Here is a 17761-nt window from a genome sequence, read left to right on the forward strand (position 1 = left end):
GCGGGCATGCGGGCTGCGGTACGACAGCGCTTGGCCGCGTGGTCGATGGGGCCGGCCATAAGGCGGGCGGTGTTAAACCGTTGATTTCGTCGCATGCCGAGACTCGAGGGTTCGACCCTGTGCTACCTTTCGGAACCCCGGAATCTCCGGGGTCAAAACAATGGAACCTAATCCCGCGACAACTCAACCGCCGGTCCTAGGTGGAGCCGGTCCGAGACGTGAACATGTGAAAACACTCCACATTTCCGAGAACTTCTTCACTTCCGACAGCGCAGTAGAGAACACCCCGAGTAAGACCGAGACTGATGGCTAGGCCAACTCGCGGATACTAGTACCCCCCTCGAGAGTAGAATGTCCTTGCATTAGCATGTCCATCGTCTAGTCGTCTACCGAGCATACATGACTATCTCTACATCAAGGTCGGCCTACTCTAGGTAGTAACTCCGATTGACCTACACTCCGCTAAGCCATGCATCTGTATCCCGCCATCCCATGCAACCTGACCAACGCGTAAGGGCAACCGTATACCATGTAAGCAAAAGCCCGCCGATCAACAGCCAAACCAATGCAACGAACCAAAAAGAAGGAAGCAGAGCGCACACAAACAAACAAACTCCTCGCTGTCCAACCCCGGAGACGTACCTCCTTGAGATACACCTCTCTGCCGTCTACTCAAACATGCTATAAGGCGGCGGCGCCACGGCGGTTCCCGTCCTATGAGCACTCCTAGCGGACGCGTGAGCAGCCGTAGCACCCGCTGAGGCCGTCACAGCAGTAGCAGAGGAAGTCGCAGGAGCAGGTGCATTCATCCACTCCACCGCCGTAGCCATCATCTTGGGGAAGTACTGCTGGACAAACGACTCCCTGCGGAATCAACGAACCTAGCTGTCAGCCAACTTCTTCTCCCCAACAGGCCAGACATGTAAGACAAGGCGGGTACTCACGTATAGTAACTATGCTGCGAATCGTGCGTCTTGACCAGGTTATGCGCTAGCTCATGAGCCAGCACAACCCACCACCACGTGGCAGCCTCAACCCTCGCCTTCCCGCCCCTCACATCCCTCCTACCCCCGACAGGACTGAAATGCAGCTGTTCCCAGAACCTCAGATTGCAAAATATGGCGCCCCCGCTGTTGAACGCGATCGTGCCCCCTTGTTCGTCGTAAAAAATGTGCAGCGCCTTGACGGGCAAGCCATACACCCCCCCGACGTCCCTAAGGAGACTCTCAAACTGGCCGATGGCATTGACGTGCTCTGCGAAGAACCTGCCGTGTTCGGCCGACAGGCTCTTGTCCAGAAACACACGCATCCCGCCGGGCGCGTCGGCGGCAAACACGATGTTCTGAGCGGGCGTGGAGTCGCAGTATGTGGCCTGCTCTTTGACCTCGGTCTGCTGAGGCGGAGAGAAGAGGCTGGATGAGTCGTGGGCGCGGGTGGATTTGATTGCGTTGAGGAGGTTCTGGTGGATAACGGCTGGGTTTGTGACACGGCCATCGTCATTGGGGGGTTTGTTCGTGTTGTTACCGCCGAGACCGAGACTCTCGTCCTGGGGGGTAGTGGGGCGTTGTTCAGGAAGGGGCAGGAACTTGTTAATCTCATTTTGTGAGGGGTCGCCTAGTTCGAACCCGAGATGGCGAGTCAGGTTCGAAAAGAAGCCGCCTCGCTTGGCCCTCTGTTGCTCTTGGGGAGGAGGGGCCGGGAGACGGTCTTCGGGCGAGTCCTCAAAGCTCCCTGGCATGAGACCGGCCCTGTCCCGCTGCGGAGTTCGTGTCTCCTCGGCAGCCCCCGTCTGGGCTGCTGCCCATTCCTTCTGCTGTTCTTCAATCTTCTGCTGCTCGGCTTCGAGCGCCTTGCGCCGCTCCTCCTCGATAAGTCTCGCCTCGGCCGCCTTTGCTCGCAAGATCCGATCAACATTGTACCCACGTGACCGTAGGTCCAGCAGGCCGAGCTTTAGGAATGGTTCGAAGAAGAAGTAGGCGTGTTGGTTGGGGCGGTTGAGCAGGAGTTGGCAGATGGCCTGTCCAACCTGGTACATGTCAGGCCTATCTTCAGCTGAGACGTATAGAGTCCACCCTTCCGGTGTCTTTGCACTAGCTGCCGACCGTTTCTCCTGGTGCGACTTGGCGTGGCCCCTGAGCGACCGCCGCAGGACTACCGAAGTCACCGACGACACTTGCAGGTTCTTCTCGAGCCAGCGCGTATCGTGCTTTACCGCGTCTCGCTTATCCTTAGAGTACTCGTGCAAGAAGAGTTTCGAGCGCTCGAGCACGTGCTTTCGCAATCGTTCGGCGCCGTCTTGATTCACCGTGCGAGAGCCAACCCGGAGGTCCTCTCTCACTCTGCTGCCCAGTGTCTCGGAGCCGAGGTCCATATAGAATGCCTCGAGAACGTCTTCCTCAGGCGCGCATAGCAGCGCTTGACTGAAGAGCTGGTAGCTGACAAAATCGTCCAGGACGACAATGTCAGTGGCAGTCGCAAGTTGATAATGCTTTATGGGTGCCTCTTCTTCCTCATACGGATCTATTTCCTTATTCTTTCCCGAGGAGACCTCACGGAACCCGAGCAACCAGGCCGAAGTCTTCATCTTTCTGAAAAGCACCTTGTCCCTCTTCAAGGTCCCTAGATCCTCGGCAACGGACTTGAGAAGGTTAAGATACTTCTCCGGACTCTGTAGGGTACTCAGCAACCGCGCTGGTTCGCTACAGGCTATTTCGGCAATCTCGTGCTTGGTAGGCTCGTTCTTGGCACCACACTTGAAGAGGAAGGCGTTCGCATCGGGCCCAAAATCGACAAAGTCAAAAATGTCCTTGTAGGTTGATGAGCTCCCCAAGTAGCAGTGTTGGGGTCGAACGTGGATCAGCGTGGGCCCAGACTTCCTGTCTACTGCATGTTGACGGTCGCCCTGTCTCATCACCGGCACGATAGGTGCATCCCTCAGTTTGACCAGGCTGTTGTGTCCTAGGTCGCCAAGTCGCGTAGCAAAATACTCGAACAACGTAATCGCCATGCTGCGATCCTGAGGCGGATTCGCAACGAGTCTCTCGACACAACCTGAGATTGGAGGATCGCGCGCAACGCCAAATTTGGATGCGTGCTGGTGCAAGTCTCTTCTAAGAATGTTATATCCGAGGACAGCTGCTTTCTCGTTCGTGTAGCAGGCAGACGGCCGGACCAGCTGCTTTCCCTTGCCTTCAATCGGAAGGAAAGCGGTGTTGGCAGACGACAGGTCTACCGATGTATACCCGTTCAAGTGATGATTAGCCACGAAATATGACATGGCATTCGTGCGAAGGTCTTCATTTGGCGAGGCCATCATCGCCATGAGTTCCTCCGCCTGCGGGAAAGGACGTAAGCCGAGGGAAGAGAGAAACCGGGCCTCTTGGCTGGTATTTCTGAAACTACCTGGTGGGCCGGGCCATTGCAATATCGGCAACCCCAGTCTCCGAAGTGAATCTTTGGGCTCAAAAAGTTCCGACACTTTATAGAGCCGTGCCGTGCCCTTCGTCGGCTCCATTCCCGGGGGTCCGGCCTCTGCAGGGCAGAGAGGCGATTCTCGGAGCTTCTTCATATCGGCATCGGGAATATCGTCTTTCACCGAAGTGAGATACTTGATAAGTTCCATATGACTCCATCTGGGCTGTGCACCGCTGCCAGCCGTCGGTGATGGGCTCAGCAGCCGGGTGAAGATGGTTTCCAGGTCGACCGTCTTTCTGACGCCTAGAGCAGTGAGGAATTTGTCCTTTATATTTGCACAACCCTCAAGTGTCGGCAGGTCGTCGAACAGCTTCACCGATGGAAAGAAGGACTCGCCCGGCTTCTTCATGCCCATCTTGGTCGGCATAACCGTAACATGCTGTAGCGCCGACACAACCGAAGACTTAGAGCTTGGGCTCAGGTTGTCCCAGTTCTTGGAGAGGACAGTGAGGACCTGAAGGGCGAATTTGTCCGACTTCGCCAGATTCTGATCGTCGGCATTCCCAGCCCCACGGCCGATCAGAAACCGAAGCCAAGGCACAATCCCGAGTGGTGTCCATCCCAACGCTTGTAACCGGGCTTCTGGGATGCCGGCCGTGAACGCAGCTGGCAGAGTGGTGGGGGGGACCGGGAGCGTTGCTGGGATTTTGTTGTTAAGATAGTTCTCGATAGGGCCTAGGGCAATGATGTCGCCCGAGTCACCGCCGTCGGTGATTGTCGCAACCGTGACATCCAAAAGCCGCCGGATGTTGGGGCGGTCCAATTTCTGCTCGAATGCGCTTTTGGTGATCCATTGAAGGAGATGATGAAGTTGGTCCTTATCAAGTGCCTTGGCTCCAAGCTCCTGGCGGATATCATCGACGGTTATGTCCTCGATGAGACCAAAGTCCACCAGCTTTTTGATAAATGGGGCATCCTTCATGTCTTTTAGGACTACTGGAATGCCGGCGACGAATTTTCCAATCTCATCAGACGAGTTGCGAACTTTCGTTGTTGGAAGTACTCCCCTCGAAGAGTAAACCTCGATAGACGGCTGCTTGTATGCCGTCCAAAACGCTTCTTCGATGATCTGGGCCACATTGCCGCTCGGTGTCGAGTCTTGGAACGTGTATGTCTTCAAGATATGCAGGGCCTCAGGGATGCACTTCTGTACATTCAACGGGGAGAGATTTGACCCCTTCCCACTGGATTCTGACATTCTCTTCAACCTGTCATTAAGATCCGCCATCTCATTTGTGAAAGCGAGGCGTGACATGATACCTGCGGCACGCAGCATCTCCATATTCCAAGTGCGTACCCAGCGAGCGTTCAGGTCGATAGCTTCCCGCTCGACCGTGGGTATGACCGACGGCGCCGAGATGTGCATCCCGGCGCCGGTGGTTTGTGTGGTGGGGAACCCAATAAAGATTCGGCCCCCCGGCTTCTTGCTCGGCAAAACGGACGCGAATACGTCTGCTATTTTAGTTGCCTGGCTCGATGAGGACGTATCCGAAGCCATAGTCTCGTCGTAAGACGAGGTTAGGATGGATATCTTGGTCACTTTCGGAGGGGGTTTTTTAGTCGCCCTCTCCAGTTCAGCAGAAAACGCGGCAGTAACACTTGTAGCGACCCGCGCCGAGGTGACCCGAAGGAAGAGAGTCGATGTGGATGTCGCAGTAAGGTCTTCTGCTATTGCTTCTTGAATTGCCTTCTCCTCCTTTGCCGCTTTGCTTCGTGAGGGGCCTGCTGTGAGCCTCGAGAAGAAATTCTTCAGTGAGGGCAGCTCAGCGCCATAGCCGGACTCGCTGGACTTGGGGGCGGATGCAGCTGGTTGGGCCTTGTACCCGATGACGCTCATGAATGTGGCATCTATTTGGGTGCTCGTGCGGTCCGCTGTGGAAACCTTCATGAGGCCTTCCTTGGTCCTAGTCTCTATGTCTCGCGGAATTGGTATGTCGAGGCTTGGTGACGCCTTCTTCTGCAGCGCCAAGACCTTCCAGTCGTCAATCCAGAACTCAATATTTTGCAGGGCAACAAACGTCAGGCTGGTTGCAAGGAACTGGCTGACGGAGAGGAGGTTTGGGAGAGGTGTGGTTGAGCTCCGATAGTCGAGCACAAAAGTGGTATCCGAACTGCCTTCGCCAGCGGGGAGTGTGACCTTCCTTGTGAAGAGTGCATTCCCTTTCCAGTAGAAGGCCATGGCCTCGTTGCCAGAACTGACGAAGGGCTCTTCGCAATCGGCAAAGACACTGTAGAAGCCAACGCCAAAAGCGCCGATTTTCGTCTCATCGGGGTTTCCCTCGGCAATTTTCTTCAATCTTGCCCAGTCCGTCTTGGTGAAGGGCTGGCCATTGTTCTGCACGACGAGCCGTCTAAGGGTGTGGTGAGCAATAACATGCTTAATGATATCTGTCTGGTTGGTGGTCGGCGGAAGCGGAACATGAGTCGACGGCAGTGTCTCCCACTTGACCTTGACCGTGGTCGCCTGGGCGTCGGCGGCATTTTGTATGAGCTCTCTGAGGGTCGTCCACTCCCCTGAGTAGCGGGCCAGGACCTTGTCGATAAGCGCTCGCGTGTCGACGGTAACGGCTTCCTCGTCCTCACTATTCCTGAGCGCGGCAGCGCGGAGACGTGCGTAGTCCATGGTGCCAAACCCGTAGAGGCGTGACCACTCGAAGACGGTTGTCGTTTGGTAACGCAAAGGTTATCGAAGGTCCGGATGATTCGGTGTTGCGGTCTAGCGCGGATGACAGGTGGGAATCGGAGGCTGAACCGCTATTGGTGGTCAGAGGGGACTAAGGTAGGTAAAGTTTGACGCCATGACCGTTCTCGTTCCCGTATCGCATCTTATACCAGAAGAAGAAGCAGAGGGGCAATGGTATGGAAGGCTAGGGTGCACAGTCGAGTTAGCGTTGAACCCGTGGATCCGCGAAGCGGAGGCTGAGGTTGGTGCGTCAGCGGCAGGCAGTCAATTCGTTGCATCAGCCTTATCTTATCGAGTGTAGCCAATCCAATGCCTCGGTCACATGCAATTCATGGGCCTCATCTGAAGCTGAGCGCAACAAAATATTCGTAGTTAGCATGCATTTTACTCCCCCATGTCCTCAACGCTCGGTATATCTTTATGCCTTTTAAGATACCCCATGCTTGTCTCGACTGACTGTCTGACCAGAACATTACATCGCGAGCAAGCTTTTAAAGCCCACGTGCCTTCCACCGGGCGTTTACGCTCGCTCCGAAATCAACAGACTTCCTGGTAAGAACCGAGCCTCGATAGTCCATTGCGGATGCACGTATTACCTCTCCGAAGTCCGGTCACGAGCCCTGACTCTGCTCCTACTCCGTTGCCTGTCGTAATGCCTAGGCCTCTCTCGGCCAGGGCTCCTGCTGCGTGTGCGGCTTCGCGGCCTCCTGTAATTCCTTTCCCGACTGCGGTCACGATCGCCATCACGCCGTCGTTCTTGGCGACTGTTTGCATACTCGGGGCTACGGCTCCTCCGCCGTTGGCGAATGTCCCTCGCTCCGCCGTCCACTGGACCGTCCCTTCTCCTCTCTCTGCTCCGACTGCGATCGCGATCACGCTCCCTGCTCCTATGCCTTCTCCTGTGTCGGCGGTCCGAGTCCCTGTGCCGATCCTTCCGTGAATCCCTGGCCCGAGCATCCTTAGACTCCGTACCGTCCCTTTCCCTGATCTCAGTCTCACGGCTGGGCGCTTTCGATCCATCCACCTCTACCGCATTGGCTCCAGTTGCATTCCGCGGCGTAATCGGTAAGCCTAGCGCACGGGCTATCGCGTCTTCTTCAGCCTCTTTAACTTTGCGAATCTCATCAGCGCGCTCACGGGCCGCCTTTTCTTCCTCCGTCTCTGTCGAGTTTGCTGCGGTCGGATCTGCCTTGGCATACCAATTCAAATCGCGGCCTTTGGCCCATCGCCCTACTGGTGCCTTGAGGCTGTGACCTAGGTAGTTTTCGCGGTGCGCTGATGTGGCGACATCGTCCCAACTGAAGTTGACCCCACCGCGTGATCCCGTCTTGCGGACGGTCGATAAAAGATCCATGACCGTGACTCGGCCGGTTGGAGATCTTATTAAGTTTGAAATGTGATGATTTAAGGAGATGGCGGCTGCTGCGGGCACAGGATGCTTCGAAGATTAGTAGTTGCAACGGACTTTGCGGCAGAGCTGACGTTTGGGGGAGACAAGGTTGCTGATTCCAGCTACATTCTTCAGCCCCACAATCACCTTAGCGGGGCCGAGCTCCAGTGGGGCACTGGGCCAATATGCAAGGGTCCAAAAGAACCTCGGAGCTTGCAACAATACGACAATTCGGACCATTCCCGCCGCGGGACATCTTTATACCCTCTCAGATACACTCGACCCGGGCACGTACTGAGTAGACCCTCACTATCAACGTCGGATATGGCTTTCGACCCGGCAGTCAACGCAGGCCCGCCGCTGGATGAGATCCAGTGGCGCGCACCGCCCGAGTTTGATCAGGGCATTCACAGCAATAGCGTGCTTTACTACTTCGCCCAGTCACCCTTCTTCGACAAGACATCCAACAACGAGGTCGTCTTCCAGCAGGGTCTTAACAACCCCAACATGACGCAGTTTCTAGCCACGCGAGAGCTCTTTGAAGGCCGCCTGAAGACGATGTCCGGGCTTGAGTTCATCGTCGCGCAGGAGCCGGCTGAGACAGGGCCAGGGGCCGGAACAGGTGTTTGGGTCATTAACAAGCAGACTCGGCGCAAGCGTCAGGGGGAAGAAGACGAGATTATTGTTCACGCTTCATATTTTATCGTCGGCGAAAACATCTACATGGCGCCCACCCTAGCCGACATTATCAGCTCCCGCATCGTATGTCCCAGCCGAGCATCATCCACCCTACTCTCTTCCCATAGCCCAGAGACAGAGAGAACCTAACGTCTGAGAAAATCCACAGGCCTCAATCTCCTCCTCAATAGCCAAACCCCTCCCTATCGCCGCAAGCGTACAATCCTGGTCCCCCGCCCTCGGCCGAGTCTACCAAACCCCTTCCGGCGGCTCCTCATCCGCCGCCGCCACTACCAAACAGCACCGCGAAGCAACTCCTATGCCGGACAACAAAACCACAAACGGTACCAACCAGCCCAGCAATCGCCTCCTCGAAGAAGCCCTCGCGATCCAAAACCAGTTCGGCGATCAATACATGGACGAGAACCCCATTACCGGCAAGCCAGGCGACTTCCACCTCTCCTCGACGGGCAGGAAAGGGCCCGTCAACCTCTCAGCAGCAGCCGCCGCCAACCTGAAAAAGGCAGCGTTGCTCCCCACACTGCCGGCGCTCAACACCAAACTGGCGGCCGAGAACCCGCTCGCGGCGGGGACAAAGACGGGCAAGGAGACCAAGAGCCCCAAAACGCCTGGCGGTAGTGGTGGCGGATTGAAGGCGAAGAAGAGGAAGAGCAGCAAGGCAGCAGTTACGCCCTCTTAAGGGGAGGGCGGGAGGAAGGGCAAGAGAAACGACTTCAAGCCGAAGGAAGGAAAAGGGGGCAGCAAAGGGGGATAAAGGACAGGGCTGGTTGATTGGGTTGTTCAAGGCGTTCACAGGGCTGTATGCTGTAATTGGTAATGATGATACCCTAGGGCTTTTCTATTGCGGCAGAGAAAGTAGAGGGGTGCATGATCTGGAGTTTGGACACTTGGAAACCACGTGGCTCATGAGATCAGCAAGAGGACTTGGCGATAACCACGGCTGTGGTAGTGAAGCCATCGTGGAGGGTTGAGGAGGTGAGGTGGGTTATCCAGAAGTGATGATACAGAGGACATGCCCTAACGAAACGAACCACTCAGAGTGGCACCTGCTGCTTGGCTTGGCAATACTTCATGTCCCTGAAACACATCAGTCATCTACTAATTAGCTCGGCCTGGCTCAGTCCTCCTATGGCGAGCTCGCGACAGATTTACCTTCTATAGGAGGAGAAGGCCCAAAGCATTATGGAACTCAATGGCGTAGGCATATAACAAACCCAAAGCCGAGATTGAGGGTATTCAGAATTCCTCCAACTTGCCAGTCGCATGATTCTTAGACCAGGATGCTTCGGTGACGCCATCTGGTGCATTGTCCCCGGTCGTTATAAACGCCCCAAGGGCCATCGACGGCTTAATCGCCCTCTCCCATGTCAAGAAGATTTCTTCCGGTGTCCTGCTCTCATCGGTGAAACGAAATGTGGACCGCACAGCCTTAAGCCAATGACGTTGGAACTCGATTGCTTAAACCCCGATCTCGACACCGGAACGACACAAGCCAGCCAGGACCCCCCAGATGATGCAAATAACATCCCATTCCCTAATGCTGCAATACGGGGCGCGTTTCCGTCACCCCACCAGGAACCAACCAGGACTCCGGGACCTAGCATTCATAGCTGACGTCTGACCGTCCGGTCCGTTGCCATTGGGTTCACTATCCGGTTTTCCCTCGTAACCGAAAATGTCAAATCGCTAGTCCTTGATATAACCGTATCGCGTCCGACTTAAGCAATGAGCTCGACAACGCCACCAGCCTCCGTCACCTTGCGCTCCGCCTCCGCGCTCACGTACCGTGCCCGGACGACGACGGGGATCTCGGGAAGCCGGCCTTGTTTCAGATGTTAGTTTCTCCTCTTTTCTTTGCTCCTTGTTCCCCATGACGGGTCTGATCCTTACCCTTGCCGAGGAGCTTAGCGTAACCGTGGGAGAGGAGGTCGATAACGGGGGCAGAGTCGGCCTTAGCGCCGCTGATGTACTTCTCCCGAGTCTCGGCGGGGACGAGAGACCACAGCTTCTCAATGTTGATGGTGGGGGCCCACTGGTGGTTCCGGAGGAGGTGGAAGTCTGCCCAAAAGGTCAATCCGGATTGTCCTGTTGTCAAATCGAAACATCGCTCGGGTACGTACGCCTCATGCCGACCTTTCCGAAGTAACCAGGGTGGTCTAGTTGATATTGTTAGCCGACTTCACGGAATGTAATTGAAGCGGTTGGGCAGCGCGTCTCGAGGGCCCGGAGAGACCCCAGAGATTCCCCGCGGACGCCCCCAAACATGACCAAAGCTGTTCCGGGGTATAGGTTGCGTACACTTATCGAGGTTGGTGCGGTGGTGGTGCTTTTCGTCGTGTTAGCCCGCGCCTATCGCATCAGGAACCGCCCGCTTCCGTACCTGACCACCGGCCATACCGCGACCACTAGGGAAACCGTCAGTTATAGGACTCGTCACCTCATTCTCGGTGGTGTTCCATACCCCGGGTGCTTCCTGTGCTTGCCGATGCGACTATGGAAAATTTTCGTCAATACGGTTGCGACATGGCGGCCGGCTCGTCGCGACATACCCCTTACCAGCGGACACCTAGAGAAGCACAAAAGTCAGCGTTCCACTCATGAGGACAGAGAGCAGTCTCGGAGAGCACATACGTGGCCGCGGTGCTTTCTTGTCTTGGAAAACCGGGTAGGCTGCAACAGTCAGCAATTGCGTATCACGAGATATAGGTCAATTGGCATACCATGGTGGCTGCTGGTTAGTGTCGATGAAGCTCGAAATCGTCGACCGTGATGCTTCCGCAAGACTGCTTTTTCGGGTCCCGCCGCAGGAATTTAGGGCTGGGTATTTTTTTGGTGGGCACAGAAAGTGTTGCAGGTCCGAGATTTAACCGGCATGCGGCCCCGCATTGAAGCACAGATCTTCAATTAGAGACAGGGTTAGGGTTGCATAAATCGTTCTTGCTCGCCCGCCCCGAAGCCAAGTGATGCAATCCTTCCTTCTACCGAGCCAATCACGTGTTTGACGACAAACATTGTCAACCCGAGGCAATGGGCTCTAAGTTATAGGGCAACAAGACGCCGGCTAGTCTCGGGGTGAGGTCACGGAACGCTATATGTATCATGACCATGAAAGCCCGCCAGTATTTGCCAGGGCGTAGCTGGGCACTCCACCTGACAGATCACTGTATCTTGGGCCCATCGTCTCCTACGACTCCCCCCAGATATGGTTGGTTTTGCGCTGAGCCGCAGTAAAGCAACGGTGTCCTGGACTTCAACTTGCCAATGTAAACAATGCTACTCAAATCTACCCGGTCGAATCTGAACTTCTGTCTTCAAAGAATTTGCTGCACTAAGTCGAGCAAGTCGAAGAAGGCTTCACCACCGCCTTCCACCTTTTCGAGACCAAGGCCCAGAAGCAGGGTTCTCCGCTCATTGGGGTCGCGTAGAGCTAGATGGCTAGCAATCTGGCTAGCATAGAGATGGCCCAGCGTCTCTCTTTCCTCTCCGCCCACTCCAACTAGTGTCTTTGGGGTGAGATGATTGGAGGGGAGGGCGCTCGAACCAGCGCCAGGTAAGGACATGTCTACGGAGGCCGACGAGGGAGCTGAAAGCGGGACTTGGATCTGAAACCAGTCAGACGGCGGGCGCCAATGCATCATCGCAAGAATATACTCACCCATTGAGCAAGGCGTCCGCCTTGAGAGACGGTGATCATGATCTTGTCCGAGAAGTTAAGCGACTCAACATCAGTTGGCACTCCGTTGACATTCCCGGTTACTTTTTTCGACGGGGCCGGAAACGGCTCCGCTAAGACTCCGCTGTCACCGCTCATGTTAACCAAGATTTTCCACAATGATTTTCGAGATGCAGAGGGTCGAATGGTTGCACTTCAACAAAGGGAAGGTTAGGCCGTGTACAACTAAGTAAGCTACATGATTCGATACGCACTGTACGGAATTCCACAGCTTTGCTTGGTCTGTGCACATATTGAACTATCACTTATGTGCTTTTTGAGATAAGCAGAAGATCGAGAAAAAGTTAGGAAGAGACGAAAAAGAAGCATTCAAGAGAAAAAGAAAAGAAAAAAAAGAACAGAAAAGGAGCAGAAGATATTAAGAACGGTCAATAAAATGGATAACGAAAGTCTAACTATAGTGCCATATTAGAGCTGAGGTTCCTTCGTGTCTACTGCATACGGCTTAGCGCGGGGATAGTGGGGCTAGTTCGCAGAATTCTGCCGGGCGGACAAGATTTCGCATCGAAGTTGTTTTTTGAAAACGCCCATTGAGAGCTTCAGCCCGGGGCTCCCAACCGAGAGCTAAGCTTTCGGGACTGGAGAACAATGGCACCAGCAAAGAAGTTCGTGCCTCGGCAACGGAAGCGCAAGGTCCTTGACAGACAGAGGGCAGGAGCAACCGTCGGCGTAGACACAAATGCTGTCGAGATCACGCCGGCCCAGCAGGCTGAGGCTGAAGACAAAAGAGCCAAGCTTCGTGAGGAGCTAAGGCCTGAGGGCAAAGTCAGCAGCAAGAAAGCCAAGAGGCTTGAAAAATACATCGAAAACAAACTCAAAAAAGACGAAAACCGGGAGCTGCTGGCCAAACTCGCCGCCAACAAAATCGACACTAGCCTGTTCTCCAGCAGCCGGTCGCTCGGGCAGACCAAGGAAACCAAGAGGGAGGCCCTGCGGCGCACCCTGAGGGAACAGAATGCCGGCCTTGGTTTAGGCAGGTTAGACACCGACTTGCTCTACCAGCGACGGAAAGTTGCGAAAGTATCACCGCAGAATGAGCTATCCGACGAGTCAGAAGAGGAGGAAGCGGAAGAAGAGGAGAAGGGGGGCTTGGTGACCAACCAAAAGAGCGGCGTACCAGCGATGCCGCCACAGTCGCCAGTGCCCGCGCAATCTAGTTCCATGGTGATTGGATCTGGCTTGAAACGTCCCCTGGAAGTTGACGATTCGGGTCGCCCTGTTTTAGCGAAGAGGCGGAAGCGAGGAGGCGTCAAGACGAAATATCCAATTGTTGCGCCAGCAGTACATGAGGATTCAGACTCTGGCTCATGGAGTGGGTTCAGTTCCCAGGGCGAGGCTGCCGAAGACTCCAGCGGCATTGATAGTGGAGAGGACTCCGAAGAGAACACGAGTGAAGACGAAGAGATGGACAATGACGAAGGCGACGAGGAGGGCGAAGATGAAGACGAAGAACGCTCAGAAAATGATCTGGAATCAGATGCCTCCGATGCTTCCCAACAAAGGCGGAAAGAGAGATCATCCGCCTTCAAAGCTTGGGCTCATCAGCAAAGAAACGAAGCTTTAGGCTACAAACCTGTTGACTCTGGGCCACTGGTCATACCAAAGCCCGCAAACTTCACACCCCGGCCGATCGAACAAGACCCGTTGCCGATAGAGTTGCAGCCTACAACAAACATCATGAGGAAAGCATACAGTGTGGGCGTGACCAGGGATCCCGATATCCAAGAGGCTCGCTACCGATTGCCTGTGGTTGTCGAGGAGCAGAAAATCATGGAAGCTATCCACAACAATGATGTCGTCGTTATCTGTGGCGCTACCGGCTCCGGTAAGACCACACAAGTGCCGCAGTTCCTTTTTGAAGCTGGTTATGGCTCGCCGAACGGCCCAACTCCTGGCATGATTGGCGTCACGCAACCCCGTCGGGTGGCGGCTGTCAGCATGTCGAAACGCGTGGCCCAAGAACTGGGGGATCATTCCGACACTGTGGCCTACCAGATCCGATTCGAGGGCACAGTGGATCCCAAGACTGCCATTAAGTTCATGACGGACGGTGTCCTCCTTCGGGAGGTTGCGCAAGACTTTGTTCTCCGAAAATATTCTGCCATCATCATTGACGAGGCTCACGAGAGGAGCGTGAACACCGACATTTTGATTGCAATACTCAGTAGGGTCGTCAAACTCAGAGCCGAACTCACAAAAGAGGACCCTTCGGTTAAACCGTTAAAGCTCATCATCATGTCTGCAACGCTCAGGGTCGAGGAATTCACCCAGAACTCCAAATTATTCCGGAGTCCTCCTCGCGTCCTCGACATAGAAGGCCGCCAACATGAGGTGACGATCCACTTCGCTCGAAAAACGCGACATGATTACGTCGAAGACGCTTTCCGGAAAATCAGCAGGGGCCATAGGAAGCTGCCTCCGGGAGGCATGCTTGTTTTCCTCACCGGACAGGGTGAGATTTCTCAACTGAGCAAACGGCTTAAGACTGCCTTTGGGGGGGTGAGCTCCACGGCCGGACCGCAGGTTCGCATCTCTGCAAGCGAAATCCCGATGGAGGTTGAGGACATAGATTTTGGGGAAGTTGATGACCGAAACGCAAACGACATGGATGATGAGGAGATGTTTTTCGCCTCGGACGATGAGGAAGAAGAGAAAGATTTTGAGATTGAAGACGAAGAGTCTGGGACTGGTCCGCGGCGGATGCACGTTTTACCCCTTTACTCCCTGCTACCAACTAAGGAGCAGATGAAAGTCTTCGAGCCTCCTCCCGAAGGTTCACGGCTCGTTATCCTGGCCACCAACGTGGCTGAGACTAGTTTGACCATCCCCGGTATTCGCTATGTCTTTGACTGTGGAAGGTCAAAGGAACGGAGATATGATCCTTTGAGCGGAGTCCAGAGTTTCGAGATTGGCTGGATTAGCAAGGCGAGCGCCAAGCAGCGGGCCGGCCGCGCCGGCCGTACCGGCCCTGGCCATTGCTGGCGGCTGTATTCATCAGCAGTCTACGAGAGAGATTTCCAAGAGTTCGCGGACCCGGAAATCCTTCGGATGCCCATCGAAGGAGTAGTCCTACAACTGAAGGCCATGAACCTGCAACACGTCGTCAACTTTCCCTTCCCGACGCCCCCACCTAGGGACAGCCTCATCAAGGCTGAGAAACTCCTTACCTACTTGTCGTCGTTATCGCCCGAAGGCAAAATCACGGACGTGGGGAAGACCATGTCCATCTTCCCATTGGCGCCTCGTTTCGCCCGGATCCTGCTTGTCGGACATCAACACGACTGTCTCCCGTACACGATTGCCCTAGTCGCCGGCCTATCTGCTGGTGAAATATTTATTCCAGAAAACCAAGCCATCCCCGCAGCCGCAGAGCAAACCGAAGAGTTTCTCACTAATGAGGATGTGCTTGCGGAGGACAAGCGGGCAAGGATACGAAAGGCATTCAATGCAGTCCATAAGAATTTCTGCTTCCTCGACGACAAATCCGACGCAATCAAGCTGCTTCAGGTCGTAGGCGAGTTTGCCCACGAGCCTACTGAAGCGTGGTGTGAGAGCCACTTTGTCCGATATAAAGCTCTCAAGGAGACCAGCAAACTCCAATCCCAACTCGTCAGCCTCCTTAAGACTAATATCCCTGGCTACGCAAATCTTAAGCTCCCCGAAAAACTGGACGCGCCTTCGCAAAAACAGATCCAGGCGCTGAAACAGATGGTTGCCTCGGGTTTCATCGACCAGATCGCCATCCGCGCCGACAAGGCGCCCAACCCGCCCGAGATGTACCGCAAGCCGGGGCGCGCAATCGACGTCCCCTACATCCCGCTTATGCCGCTGGAAGGCGCCGACAACCCGGAAGACAGGCTGGTGTTCATCCACCCTTCATCGCCGCTGGCTCACCTCAGCGCGAAGGAGTGCCCTGAGTACGTCGTGTACTCGCACCTACAGCGGGCGGGCAACAGGGGCGCAGACGGCACTAGGAAGGCCAAGACGAGGATGCACGCACTGACAGACCTGACGGGCGCCCAGGTGGCGTCTGTCGCCAAGGGAACGCCGCTGATTAGCTATGGGAAGCCGATCAAAGAGGTCAAGGATGGCAAGGACGGGGATGTGAGGGAGGTGTGGGTGGTGCCGTACCTGAGGGCCGAGACGGGCGGCGGGCTGGGGTGGCCTTTGCCGGTGAGGAAGATAACGCAGAGGAAGGTATGGGGGAAAGGGTGGGTTGCTGAATGAAGGCCGTCGTGGCGGTGGAGGCGGCTGGCCCCAGGGGGTGTCTCGTCACTCCCTCGGGTCGTTCTCTGAGAAGGTACGTGCGCCGCCGATTTTCATTCTTTTCGCCGCAAGCCTACATGATGAGTTTCTCGTAAGAGGCTGTTTATGAATCTTTAATGATTATAAACTATCACCTACATTGTTCTACTTCTGAGTTTTTCCCGAGGCCGCTGTCATTCACTCCGTTTTTGCCGACCTTCGCCGTTGACCAAGCTGCTAACGGTTATCTAGCACCGCTGGTGTCTCCTAACTACGGAGGTAGTTTCGTGTCGGGTATTGCCATTATGAGTGGGACGACACCCTGAGAAGTCGTCGACCGTACAGCCCAAGTTAGGAAAGTAGGACTACGCAATACAAATATCCTTCGATAAGCGATGCTTCGCTCCTAAGCCTTGATATGTGATTATGTGATATTCATGTTTTATACTTTACCTACCACAAGAGAAACTTAAAAGCAAAGGAAAGAAAGAGACGTTAAGACTAGGATAATAGGGTAATGGCTAAGGGAGTTGTTGTAAGGTTTAATTGCAGGCTATGTGGATAGGCTTATAACGGTAAGAGTTGCGCGGGGGGGGGGCTCAAAGCTGAGACTGACTTTAAACTCTTTCTTGTCTGTGTGGCCGAAGTGCAACGCTGATAGCCGTGGGCCGCCCCAGGGCCCCTGGCGAGGCTATGTATCCTGGACTGAGAACAGGCACGCGTACATAATGCGTATGCTCTAACCGGTTTAGTAGGGAGGGGAGGGAAGGTGTGGCTCTCCACGCCTCGTACATCGCATCTCCTTTAAGGGGAATACGACATGCAAGTCTTACGGATTGGGTAGACAGTGAATGAAGTGCAAAGGTAACGGGACACACCGTCATATTTCCTTGATTTATGCTCTACCCACACCCACCCCCTTCCCCAAGCAGCCGGCACAGCCACCATAGCCCCCCCTTTTCCATCTACCTACCTTCCCTCATTTACTTCCCCCCCTACACAAAGTACTATTCTTACGGCCCAGGAACCGGGAAGCTCCCCACGTGCCTGCACGTAACCTTTCATGGCAAGCGGGCAGGCGGGTAGGCCAGAAGCGAGGCTGAGCCACGCTGCTGCAGGATATCCCGCTCTGGATGGCATATGCACATTCCGTTCCGCCCGTGGCACAGCACTCCCAGATTGTCGGGACCCAGAAGCCATGGTGCGGCTTAACATTACTGCGTACTATGCCTAGTAGTAGGTAGAACTAAGATTCTCCCTGAGTGCCTGATGTATCTAGGGACGTATACGCGGCGGCGGGGGACAATAAACCAAAGGACAGGCAACAAACAGGAGATATAGTGTACGGAAACAAGAAAACAAACGAACTTCAGTTCGTATTCCCATCCGCCCATCAACCCCCCACCACTGTTTTTTTTTTCTTAGCTTGGCTGGACAAAATTGACAAGCCACACCTCCCTCAAGACACTACTATGGTATCTCGCTTTCTGTCTTTGCTATTCAAAGCTTGGGCGGTATGCAACACAACCCGCTCTCC

At 54.9% G+C, this 17761-nt stretch overlaps 6 protein-coding genes across 6 annotated transcripts; 2 read left to right on the forward strand and 4 right to left on the reverse strand.

Annotated features, from left to right (window-relative positions):
• Positions 1-668: 668 nt before the first annotated feature.
• MFIFM68171_05126 (Heat shock cognate 90 kDa protein) lies at positions 669-6097 on the reverse strand (the record flags this gene model as incomplete). The annotated part of the gene is made up of 2 exons (XM_071060546.1): positions 669-864; positions 945-6097. 2 exons carry the CDS (start codon positions 6095-6097, stop codon positions 669-671), a joined length of 5349 nt encoding a protein of 1782 aa, XP_070916647.1.
• Positions 6098-6749: 652 nt separating this feature from the next.
• Positions 6750-7511, reverse strand: MFIFM68171_05127 (Kinase phosphorylation protein-domain-containing protein; the record flags this gene model as incomplete). Its single annotated transcript, XM_071060547.1, has 1 exon — positions 6750-7511. One exon carries the CDS (start codon positions 7509-7511, stop codon positions 6750-6752), a length of 762 nt encoding a protein of 253 aa, XP_070916648.1.
• A 360-nt stretch (positions 7512-7871) lies between these two features.
• MED6 (Mediator of RNA polymerase II transcription subunit 6) lies at positions 7872-8925 on the forward strand (the record flags this gene model as incomplete). Its single annotated transcript, XM_071060548.1, has 2 exons — positions 7872-8309; positions 8395-8925. The coding sequence occupies 2 exons, from the start codon at positions 7872-7874 to the stop codon at positions 8923-8925; spliced, it is 969 nt and encodes a 322-aa protein (XP_070916649.1).
• A 1039-nt stretch (positions 8926-9964) lies between these two features.
• On the reverse strand, positions 9965-10969 carry RPL28 (60S ribosomal protein uL15; the record flags this gene model as incomplete). The annotated part of the gene is made up of 9 exons (XM_071060549.1): positions 9965-10068; positions 10137-10304; positions 10367-10402; positions 10545-10572; positions 10627-10651; positions 10708-10737; positions 10796-10812; positions 10878-10916; positions 10967-10969. The coding sequence occupies 9 exons, from the start codon at positions 10967-10969 to the stop codon at positions 9965-9967; spliced, it is 450 nt and encodes a 149-aa protein (XP_070916650.1).
• Positions 10970-11557: 588 nt separating this feature from the next.
• On the reverse strand, positions 11558-12057 carry MFIFM68171_05130 (uncharacterized protein; the record flags this gene model as incomplete). Its single annotated transcript, XM_071060550.1, has 2 exons — positions 11558-11848; positions 11902-12057. 2 exons carry the CDS (start codon positions 12055-12057, stop codon positions 11558-11560), a joined length of 447 nt encoding a protein of 148 aa, XP_070916651.1.
• Positions 12058-12567: 510 nt separating this feature from the next.
• Positions 12568-16206, forward strand: ECM16 (putative ATP-dependent RNA helicase DHR1; the record flags this gene model as incomplete). The annotated part of the gene is made up of 1 exon (XM_071060551.1): positions 12568-16206. One exon carries the CDS (start codon positions 12568-12570, stop codon positions 16204-16206), a length of 3639 nt encoding a protein of 1212 aa, XP_070916652.1.
• Between the last annotated feature and the right edge of the window lie 1555 nt (positions 16207-17761).

Source organism: Madurella fahalii, assembly GCF_045866475.1.
Source record: "Madurella fahalii IFM 68171 DNA, scaffold_2, whole genome shotgun sequence".
Taxonomy (NCBI): Eukaryota; Fungi; Ascomycota; class Sordariomycetes; order Sordariales; genus Madurella; species Madurella fahalii.